The sequence below is a fragment of the Anabrus simplex genome, chromosome 8 (assembly GCF_040414725.1).
Source record: "Anabrus simplex isolate iqAnaSimp1 chromosome 8, ASM4041472v1, whole genome shotgun sequence".
NCBI lineage: Eukaryota > Metazoa > Arthropoda > Insecta > Orthoptera > Tettigoniidae > Anabrus > Anabrus simplex.
Window position 1 is genome coordinate 103,407,840 of NC_090272.1, and position 12,555 is coordinate 103,420,394.

General features: G+C 37.3%; 1 protein-coding gene across 4 annotated transcripts in view; it reads left to right on the top strand.

Moving 5' to 3' along the window:
• The window catches only part of LOC136878858 (uncharacterized), a 317,293-nt gene that overhangs the window by 47,530 nt on the left and 257,208 nt on the right, over positions 1 to 12,555 (top strand). For all 4 annotated transcript variants that reach the window (XM_067152397.2, XM_067152398.2, XM_068229039.1 and 1 more), the window contains exon 5: positions 1,640 to 1,951. In XM_067152397.2, the coding sequence (XP_067008498.2) occupies positions 1,640 to 1,951 (312 nt within the window). The remainder of the gene's footprint in view (positions 1 to 1,639; positions 1,952 to 12,555) is intronic.

Here is a 12,555-nt window from a genome sequence, read left to right on the forward strand (position 1 = left end):
CTTTTCTCTGCACCAATTTTCATACCATACTTTTCAATTTTCTCATTCATTGCATCAAGTTGTTCTTGTACTTTTTTGCCGTTCATTCTCCAGGCCACAATATCATCTCCAAATAGTAATAACATCTCCCTGTTCCTATGTGCTTTCGTTGTCTTCTTTACATTTTCATCTATAACCATTAGAAACAAAAGAGGTCAGCACTGTCCTCTGGCTTTGTCTATTTTCATTTCTAAACCATTCCGTGTTTCCAACCGAAGTCTGTACGCAGCTGACGCAGTTGTTGTACATTGCTTGCACCATTTATACAGTATGTAGAACCTTCTCCCTGCGAACGCTATTGTATGCCTTTGTCAGATCTATGAATCATGCATGACCAGATCCTTTCCACATTCCCAATTCTTTTCCATTAATTGCCCCTTGCTGAAGATTGGGTCCAATGTAGATATTCCACTTCTAAAGCCATGCTGTTCCTCTTGCAACTCTCCTACCTTTCTTCTCATTCTCCTCTTTAATATCCTTTCCAGTATTTTTGCCACTTGTAATAAGAGTGTGATTCCTCTATAGTTACTACACACTTTGTTGTCCCCCTTCTTAAAGACTGGTATTATTCTTTTTCCCCAGTCTGCACCTTAATAATCTGCATTCTAGTTGAAGTCCAACAGGTCCAGCAGCCTCTGGCATGGCCCCCAAATTGCCCAGACTGTAACCCCATTCAACATGTCTGGGATATGCTAGAACATGCTCTGAGGGTTTCACCTACTGTATGCCTTTACAAAATGTGCGTCAATTACACAAGATGCTCCAGCAGGCATGGTTTGAATTGGATATGAACGACATGTATCACCTTGTAAGATCTGTCCCCTTATGTTTGCAAGCTGTGATCGAAAACAAAGGAGGGCCACCCTGTTATTAGATAGGTGTTCATAATAGAGTGGTCATTCAGTGTATAGAATTTAAAACACTGTGTTTTGAGAAATTCTGTGAAATGGTTTTTGCTTAATATTGTAAGAAACAAACCAACATTTTTGTACCTGAGAAGCAAAAGGGCTTATGTCCATTTTGTTCAGAGTTTCCTGCAAAAGGTGGATGTCCCACATGCACCTTTTTCCTCCTAAAATGCACTCTGGACTACTGCCTTTAATTCACACTAAATCCACAGGGAATGGCAATAGGACAACTGCCTTTATTCCATAAATGCATTTGATTATAATGAACACAAAACTAGTGTAATTCAGAATCACAAAAAAAAAAAAAAAAAAAAGGGACATACAGTATTCTGTTTTGCCTCTCAGGTGCATCAGATTTTATGTATTTAAACTTAGCTTTAAAAAAATAAAGGAGGATTAAGGCAGAAGTTTGAAATGAACAGACAAAGTTATTTGTATCTATATTCTGTAGAAATGTTGCTAGTTTCGATTTGCTTCCATCAAATTCATATTTCTACTATTTTATTGAAAATATTATTTAAGACTTTATATTAACCCATAAAGTAATATAATGTGTTCATGAAATTCAGAGATAAAAATTGAAATCTGCTTTTGTCCCGTACTTGCTTATTGTTTATTTTCTTATTATTTTATGGATTCATTTAATTAATTTATCCCATTCTTCACAAATTAATGCTTGTGTTTTATTTTAGGTAATTGAGACTAAAAGTAAGACTTTACTGTTGAAACTCAAATCTAAGAAAGAATATGAAATTGAAACTCCTGGTACTCACACCAGTGAATCACAAGCAACAGTACGCAAGAAAGTTAAGAAGGAAAATCTGAAGACTGATTTGACTATGTATGAACCTAAGAAGCGGTCATTCAAACCTAAAGGAAGGTGTTGGAAGAGGTCTTCAGCAGCCCATGCTAAAACAAAGGTTGGTCCCACTTCTAAGACAAAACTGGTCCAGCCTACTAATTCAAAGAGCTCCATGTCACAGGGTTCCAGTGAGGAGAGCAAGGTAAGATTCAGTCAGTTCTCATGATATTAAATATTGAACATTTTCTTTGATGATGCCATCGTACAATGATATTTTAAAGGAACAGTAGAAGAGTACTTGCTGTGATGTATTAACCCTTATATCATGCACCTTTTTACTCCTAAAAGCACCCTGGACTACGGCCTTTAATTCTCACTAAATCCACAGGGAATGGCAACAGGACAACCGCCTTTATTCCACCTTTGGAAAATTATTTTGGGGGCATGATTATCATGAACACAGGCATGTGAAATGATGAACAACTATTAATGCAAACATTCCTATTCGTAAATAAAAAAGAAAAAAAAGAACAATAATAGAGCTTGCTTCTCAAATACATTTCTGAACGTATCTTTTGTACGGAGTTCTCAATAATATTCACAATTAAACAGAAAAATAGAACATGATTCATAAATATTTTTTCCACATTTAACACCTTAGCAGCCTCCTAATGTAGACGTATATGCAGAACTCAATGAATTTAATCTCTGCTGTCCTGTACTTATACGGAAATAAGTCTTAAGTCTCTTAAAGCCTGAGAAAAACCTCTCATCTATTGAAGTTGTCACAAAAATTGTCACTGCTATTTTTAAAAACCTGAACAGTTCTGAGAGCAAATCCTTAAGATGAACTACAGTGGAACCTTGATTCTCCATTTTTGGAGGGACCACAGAAAAAAAGCGTACAACACGGGAAAACGGAAAATCCGGGAATGAATGAACCATCAACAATTTGGCTAAACATCACAAAAGTGAAATGTGTATACTTATAATCTTACAAACTCCCCTAAACCAAACCAAACCAAACTACAGCCCCAATGGGCCTTACGCCTACCAAGCGACCGCCCTCGGTCCGAAGGCCTGCAGATTACGAGGTGACACATGGTCAGTGTGACGAATCCCCGGCCGTTATTTCTGGCTCTCTAGACTGGGGTCGCCATATCACCATTAAATAGCTCCTCAATTACAGATAATCGTAGACTGACTGGACCCAGAACCAGCCCTCATATCCAGGTAAAAATGCCTGACCTGGCCAGTAATTGAACCCAAGCTCTCCGGGTAAGAGGGAGGCAAGTTAGACCATGGAGCTGGCTTGAAACGTTAATTACCGGTACGCGACTTAAAAATCTCAAAACTTTACATTCAATTTTACCGGGGGAACTTTGTCAGTTTCCTCTAAAAAATTTGTCATATTCCTGTGAAAACTTCTTTCAGTTCAGCAACTTTGATCATCCAAACTCTTTGAAAAATCAAATACTTGTAACGCCAAGCCAAACAACAATCGACCACAAGTAGGTAGTTTTTCATTTTCTAATCTAATAAAATAAAGCACATTAGTTACAAAAGCGTCCAACATGATGGCAAAATCCTTTTTTTTTTAAATCTTCCATTGTAATTTGGTCACCGGTATACTGTTCCTAGTTAGTTTATGGAAATCTTGTACCGCGTAAATTAGGCCTACATCGACTTTTAAAGGTTATGTTGAACTCGAGAATATGGTTTCGAAAGTATCAATCCTCAAGTTCTCGAATGCATTATATTTAGTTCTGCCCGTCACTAATCACAATCAAATTTAGTTACAAAAGCGTCCAACATGATGGCAAAATCCTTTTTTTTTTAAAATCTTCCATTGTAATTTGGTCACCGGTATACTGTTCCTAGTTAGTTTATGGAAATCTTGTACCGCGTAAATTAGGCCTACATCGACTTTTAAAGGTTATGTTGAACTCGAGAATATGGTTTCGAAAGTATCAATCCTCAAGTTCTCGAATGCATTATATTTAGTTCTGCCCATCACTAATCACAATCAAATTGGAAAGAGAATAAAAAATATCATTAACACTTCTGAAATTACAATTATTTGCGACCTTGAGCTCAGCTGGAAAGCGGGCTCGCTGTACAAGTCTGTTCGAGTGCGAAATGATACAAAGTTTTTGAATGTAATGTGCGCAAATAAAACGACTGCGGCTTTTATAACATTTTAACACAAAAACGTGAAGTTCCCAGTCTTATTTTAGGACGAAAACATAATAGGCAATCCCAAAATCTCCCATGGCTTTATGTATGTAAGGTGCAACATCTGTTATGGTCTTGATAAGTATACGATAATATTGAAATACACTAGAGTCCCGTTAATCCGAACCCTGTTAATCCGAAAGTCTGGTTAATCCGAAGTGAAATATTCAATTTTTTTTAAATTCTCCTTATTGAAATGAAAGAACAAATAAAATGAAGATTTACTTGCATTTGATTAGTCATATTTTACTAGAATAACTTATTGTAAACATAATTACACATCACAAACCATCAATTACTGGTCGTTTATCTTTACAAAGTCTGTTAGTTTCTAGTGATTGGAACCTACTCAAAGATGCAGTATTAAACTAGCGTCTCATATACATCACATCAGTGGGCGTAGCAGCGGAGTGTTGCTAGACGTAGCGTACGATAAGTTGTAAGGCGGCCGCGGCATCTGAATGTGACAGTAGTTGTTCATTGTGGTCTTCTTCGTCGTCACTCTGTTCCTCATCAACTCCAGATTCTTTCTCCACCATACTACTATTTCTTGGTCTGTTTGTAATTGATGACAGTGAGCTTCCATCCACTGGCTAATGTAATTTTCGTTGGCTTCCTCACACCTAGGAAGTTGTTGAACGATTTCAAAGAGATTGGCACGTAAAGGAACTCCTGCGGGAGAAAATCCCGGCACTTAGGCGTCTCTGGAAACCGTAAAAGTAGTTAGCGGGACGTAAAAACAATAATATTCTTATTAGAAAATATTTTCCGGTTAATCCGAAAATTTGGTAATCCGAACAGACTCTGGTCCCAATTAGATCGGATTAAGGAGACTCTAGTGTACTAAATTTGTGTTACTTAAAAAGGTGCAGTTTCGATTCCTGCCTGAAAGCCCAGTAACTATACAGTGCCCTGAGGGAAATGCCAAAATCCTGTTAGGCAACACACTCGAAAAAAGTAAAAAAATAAACATCTAACCCTGGACATAATGTAGACGTTTTGCAAGTATGAACATTTTACGAAACTCGTTCCATCTTCAGATAGAGCTGTCGAAATGCGCTCTGTCTCCTTCCAATTATCGTGGGCACTCTCTGCTTTATGATTTCCAAGGATTCTCTAAACAATACTACCCGAATGCGATGCTAAGATGATCCCTTATGCAAGTTCACTGCCGATCGCTTTTTCAGTTCAGTACTTCTTCAAATTACCACAGTGACGGGACGTCATCACCAAGATCCGTAAGTATGCCATAGCCGTCCTTTCGTAAGATACAGTTTCTTGATCGAGGATTTGGCGTTGATGGGACTGAAATTTCTGGACGGTTGATCCGGGAAATAGTTTCTTCGAGGAATGGATAATGCAGGATTTTTACAACATGATTTAATCAGGATCCTCATGGGACCACGTAATTTGAACGAATAACACAGGAAAACGTAGTTTCCGGGAACGTATAAACAAGGTTCTACTGTACTTTCTTGAAGTGATTGGTAATGATCTCTAAGTTATCAATTATTTTTCCTTCAATCAGAAATGACTCATGAAACATTCCTCTGTGAAGCAAAAGATGATCAGAGTCTACATCATTAAATTTTAAAATTTTGTATTTGTTTGGACCACTTCCAACTACAAACTGCTCAAATTCAAGTAAGAATTTATTAGATGATCTGTCAAAATGGGGAGTCAAACAATTAACATTGTCATTTATGATTCCAAAGAATAAGTACTTGTACCTTTGTTCAACTGAATCAAACTGCTCTGCTGACTTACAATATATTCAGAATTGTTATACCATTTGGGAATCTTTCTCCTAGGCAGAGTATGTGACTGAACTTCTGTTATTTCAGTGGCCATTCACATGTCTTGTCATGCACCTTTCTTTTTACAGTGTTTGAAATGAATTCTCGATTGATCGTATGACATGGTCCATGATTGTAAGACCTACATAACATAAAGTTACTATTATTCATAAATAAATGAGCTTGAACATGCCTTGCTCAAATACCTCCATTTCTGACTGCAATGTGTTAACTCAGAATTGCGAAACTTATATTTACCTATAACTCGAAATCCGACACCTCTTTTGACTGTACATGTATAACATGTTAATTGCACTGTTTACGTCTACGGAAAATCCAGGTAGTCCAGGTAGCTGTCGTAGCTGTCAGTCAATTCGAGTCACCCATCAACTCATCGCTCAACCAATGTTTCAGGGGAAGTACCCCCAATCTCATCCCAAACCCATTAACGAGAGCTCACTGGAAACTCGGGGAAACCCCATCAGTGAAGAAGATCAACCCATCCCACAGCAGACCTGAGAGAAGCATTCTTGGGACTTCTTTTTTAAATCTTGTTACACTATAATTCTTGATTCAGGACTCCAAAGACTACCAAACTCCACATTTTTAAGGGGACTTGAAATCTAGGATGAAAATTTTTTGGAGGGCAAAATGGCATTCTGCTCCACTAGGATAATTTTTGGAGGGGCAGAAAATGCGTTTCTCCCCCACCCTCCCCTCTCCCTTGTCTCCTGTTCGCGAGAAAAAAAATAGTTGCCATGACTTATGACTCGACCCTCGTAGCTGAGAATGGCTGGTCGATAGTAGTTCTAATAATCACAACTGGATGGCAGAATGGGGCATGGTAGCCAGCCATGTTCTCCTCTTTGGTCTATTATACAGTCAAATACTCAAATAGCTTAATAATAGGAAGTGGAAGTCGCAAGCAGGTAACCTAACCTCAGAAGTGGCACGCCATAGACGTCTATCCAGGGTAAGACCTGCATAAATGCTTGTTTCGTCACGTAGTAGTGCTTCTTGGTTGTATGTGTTAATATTTGCTTTGGCCAAAATTTCAAAAAATAAATATGTTACAGTGTTTAAAAGCGCTTTTAAGGAAGAGTTGCTGTGTTCCAGTGAATCCAGGAAGGGACCAAAGTTCACATTCTGTACTATATTCAGGTGTGAGTTTTCAGTTACGCATGGCAGGAAATGTTATGTACTGAAACATATGCAAACAACACAACATAAGGAGAGTGTCCAGTGTGTAGAAAGAAACCAGAAACTGAACTTTTCATGTAAAAACCAATATGTAAATCCTGTGACGAATGCCGAGGTTTTATTTACGTCATTTATTGTTGAATATAACCTGCCTGTAAATTGTGCCGACCACGCAGGACCTTTGTTTCGCAAAATGTTTCCTTATTCGGGAATTGCTAAATGATATAGGTGTGCTAGAATGAAAACAGCGGCTATCATTACAAAAATGTTTCCTGATTTGGGAATCGCTAAACGATATGGCTGTGCTAGAATGAAAACAGCGGCTATCATTACAAAAATGTTTCCTGATTCGGGAATTACTGAATGATATGGGTGTACTGGAACGAAAACAGTGGCTGTCATTAGAAAAAATGTGCATGGAAGGGCGAAAATTGTATCACATTTGCAGAGGAATGCATTTCCTGTACCGGGCGAGTTGGCCGTGCGGTCAGGGGCACGCGGCAGTGAGCTTGCATCCGGGAGATAGTGGGTTCGAATCCCACTGTCGACAGCCCTTAAGATGGTTTTCCGTGGTTCTCCATTTTCACACCAGGCAAATGTTGGGGCTGTACCTTAATTAAGGCCACGGCCGCTTCCTTCCAACTCCTAGGCCTTTCCTATCTCATCGTCGTCATAAGACCTATCTGTAAAGCAACTAGCACAAAAAAAAATAGCATTTTCTGTAGCTACTAATGGTAGCAATAACAGCGACTTGAAAATATATCCTATTGTTATAATTTTTTTTTTAGGCCTGAACTCAATGAAATTGAGTTGTCTACTCTGTCCCTAATTGAGAAGGGGATGCTACTGGAGCTAACAATGCCAATATTTTGCTCTCAACTTTTCAGGAATTCCACATTCCATTAAAAGCATGCCTAGCTCTTGGTGCTGATAATGCTCCAGTAATGGTAGGATTAAAGAATGGAGTGGCAGGATGTTTGAAGCTGGGAAATAGTAACATAATCATTGTAGGCTGCTCTTGTCACCTAATTAATCTTGCTTCAGAGAAGGCTACGGTGTGCTTGCCTGTAAATGTAGATGAAAGTATAATTGATGTACTTTATTATCTGGAAAAGAGTGCAAAGAGGAAAGAGAAATTCAGAGAATTTCAGACTTTACACAACACAGAGGTCACAGAAATTCTGAAGCATGTACCTACTCAATGGTTATCACTAAGAAGGTGTTTAGGTAGGATTTTGCTGCAGTGAGACCCTTTGGTTACTTTACTGAGGGGCGAAATTGTGAGTAAGGATTCTCAGATGGAAACTTTGAAGACTTACAAAATTCCTAAGCACAGTCTAAGTGCAGATGTGTCTTGTTGTTCTGAAAAGGTGAAGCATTGTCATAATATTTCACCACACTCCTCAGTTAAAATAAAAACTCAGTCATCAGTTTCACCCAAAAAAGTGAAACTGCTGATGACACTAAGAGCCATGCTTTGTCACGTAAAGAATGACTGTTCATGTTCCTTTCATCAAATTGACATAAATCTTTTTCTCTCAAGTTTTATGGATATCTTTGAGAATCCAAACACATAGCTCTTCAGTCACGTATGCTGCACATCTACTTATTGAAGTCAGTTTTGGAGGAACTACTGCAGAATGTGATGGCAAGGTTTGTGAAAACACATGTTATTAAAAGCTCCTCCTCTCTCCTTGATGTAGATTATCATACTCCAGCAAATCAAAAGGATGATTGTGATCTGATGATAGGAAACTCTGCGTTTGTTTTGGTGAACACTTTGAAGTCTGAGGAAAAGTGCATATTCTTTGTCTGTTAGAAAGTGTTTCTCTTCATCATGTGACTACACGGTACACAAATTTCCATTCAAAGATGAAGTTTTAATTAATGCAGAAGTTGCAAATATTTCTGCTATAAGTAAGGCATAATTTTCTAGCCTTAGATTTTTCATTAACAAGTTTCTGAACGTTCTGACTAATGAAGTGGAACATTTAAATAAAGAAACTGATATTCTGCACTCCTGGTTCTGTAACTTTCAGTTCGAAGAAACAGACCTGGCAAAAGGAAGAATTGATGTTCAGGGGGCATTGGTAGGTCAGATGAAATCAGCTGATGGTGTACTTCAATATGACAGACTTTCTAAGGCGATGCTTGCTGTTTTATAAATTCCACATACGAAAGGATTTTTAGCAGAGTCACAAAGACAAACACAGAGTTCAGATCCTTGCTGTCTGAACGAACTTCGGAAAAACATTTAACCTTAAAATCAGTTCAGCAAGGCAAGTGCTTTGAGCAAAAATTTCGTTCCGAGTTTCTGAAGAGGGCTAAGTTTGTCAGCTACGGGTGTGTTGAACAACAATTAGTCGTAATGTGTTCAGCATGTTGAAGGATGAGAAGTCACATGTTCCTGAAGATCAGGTATGTCCAGTATTTAGTATTCGCATGTAAATAATGAATATATATATTTATATATATGCCAAATAGAGTTCTTAATGTATTGAATTATAATAATTAGTACATGCTCCGCCATCAGTGATGTGTCATAATACACCGCGATTTGCCGCCAAATTTCTCCTGAATTTTTACTTTTGAAAGTTGGCATGTCTGTGGAAACCTTATTTCTGCAGCTTGGAGTTTTGAGCTATCTTGTCTTGTTAACGTGGTAGTTTCCAAGCTATACATGAGGATGGGTATATACTGTAATATGATTTATGAAATGTCATCTTAGCTTTCAATGGTACTGGTTTATCCCACAGCAGTTGTCTTACTTGGTGGTAAAATTGAGTTGCCTTGCTAATTCGACTATCCACCTCATATTTTGCAAGGTTATCTTTTGATACTACACTACCCAAGTACTTAAATGTTGAAATACTGTCCAGTTTGGTGTCATTTATTCTGATTTTTGGTTTGTCATCTCCCCTCTGTAATTTCATCACCACTGTCTTAGCCTTCTTGATATTTAAATCATATCTCTTGAACTCTTGATTCCATTTCTGCAGTTTTTCCTCCTCATCATTTTCAGTTTCACCCCAGATCATTATATCGTCTGCAAAGATGAAAGCTTGCAAGCCCTGCTGCTCCTTCCTTTTTAGTGCCTTTGTCATGGCATCCATCACAGTGATAAATAGGAGTGACAAAGCACTGCCTTGCTGTACTCCTCTCTTCATTTCAAACCATCTGGACAGCCTGCAACCCACTTGCACACAACTTCTGTTTTTTTCATACGGCACCTTCACTTTTGCAATAAGACTGTCACGAACTCCCAGCCCTTTTAGGCATTCTCAAATACCCTCCCTTGGTATTGTACCCGCTCAAAGCCTGAGTCCCAACCAGCATTTATCTCAGGGAGTGTTACGGTCCGAATCTATCGCAACTCATAAACAATTTTAAAAAATTATATTTTGAAATATAAGATCTCAAACTAAATGTAAGGGCGCCATCCAATCAGTACTACAGGGTTGAACGGGACACTCTAATCTTTAACTTTAAGGCTCATCATAAAACGCACAAATTATATATATATTCAGATCAAAGGGAAATAATGAAGGCTCCATCCTAGGGATGGGGATGGATATTTAAACGGTCACCAAGGGTTTACTATTCTACAAGAACAAGAACCTGGAACTGTTTCCTTGCAAATGCTAAAGGAGCATTTTATTTAAATAAACAAATTAATTTTTACACACAACAAAATCTGTTGACCCTTGATTTGCCGGTATTTTGGCAAATTATTCCTGAAAAATGATTACATAATATTTATCACTTTTGACCACTCTTCCATTTGGGCGGTGGAACCGTAGATATCTGAAGGTATCAGATTTACCTTCGTTAACACCATGACCATATTTGATCATGGACCAATTACCTGTTGGCTAAGTAGGCGCGATCACATGGACCATGTTATTGCCTCCACTTTGATTGAGATGAGACCAACCCGGGAAACTACAAACTCTCCCCGGGTTCCTAACCAAGATATGCTAATCGTTAGTTGAAGGAAACGACAAAGGGACTCTAACCTAATGGTCCAGATGCAGGGATTTGCCTTCATTTTACACATATTAACTTATTATTTACAACCAATTGACATTTTTACGTTAATTCGCCAGCTGACTTCCCTAGTATCATCCATCATCATCATCCAAAATAATAAGAAAAATAAATAAAATAAATATTTTATTAAATATTATTATTATTATTATTATTATTATTATTATTATTATTATTATCAACATTATTATTAATAGTGGAGATCGTGATTATCGTAACCCATAATCATCCTCGCTATAATACTTCAACTTTTCGCGATTTTTATTTTCATCTGAAATAAATAAAAGTAGCACCGGGCGAGTTGGCCGTGCGCGTAGAGGCGCGCGGCTGTGAGCTTGCATCCGGGAGATAGTAGGTTCGAATCCCACTATCGGCAGCCCTGAAAATGGTTTTCCGTGGTTTCCCATTTTCACACCAGGCAAATGCTGGGGCTGTACCTTAATTAAGGCCACGGCCGCTTCCTTCCAACTCCTAGGCCTTTCCTATCCCATCGTCGCCATAAGACCTATCTGTGTCGGTGCGACGTAAAGCCCCTAGCAAAAAAAAAAAAAAGTAGCTTCTTTGATTATTCTTCTTCTCCTTCTTCAAATATTCTCATATTATTATTATTATTAGTTAAAAATCTCAAATTTTTCATTTCACCTCCCAACATCATTATTATGTCCAAAATATTAAAAAAAGTAAATTCTTCTTAAAAAAAAGTAGCTTCTTTTTTATATATATTTATTATTATTATTATTATTATTATTATTATTATTATTATTATTATTATTATTATTATTATTATTATTAATTTAAAAAAAAATTAATTTCGCTTGTTGCACGGTAGTCCACTCTTAATATGTTTAACGCATAACCCCTTTTACAATTCAGATTTATTTTGGCACTAATCAATCCAATCATGATTTACTTCGAATATTTTTATTATTATTAATAATGTTATGCTTTCGCGAATCTTTATTTTTATTCCCCATCTTTATAATTTAGTCACATACGTTCTCTCCCAAACAGAAATCGCCAAGATCCGAATTCACATCGGTCGGGACATAATAGTGTTCGAACCCGCAACCTTATTTTCGTACTGTCGTTAATTCATGGAGACCATGTGACGTACCCACTTGGCCCACAGATGAATGACAAAATTATAACGTGGCGGGTCACTTTAATATTAAAATAAATAAATGATATGTCATTGTTTCTCCATAAACAGTATCCCAAGGGCGCCAGTCTTCAAGCTTATGGCTTGAAAACAAAAGTAGATAATTAATAATAATAATAATAATAATAATAATAATAATAATAATAATAATAATGCGTAATGAGACTCAAAAAACTCCCAGGGGTGAGGTGAACGGAACACAAATCATTAAGTACACTAACTTGGAATTTAAGGATCATTAATAATCATTTCATAAAATACAAATTAAAACAGCTATTTATTAAGATGAAAAACGTGACGTAACGGCGTTTTAACGACATCTGAACTTACGGAAGCAAAAGAAAAATTGAATGAAATTAATTTTAAAAA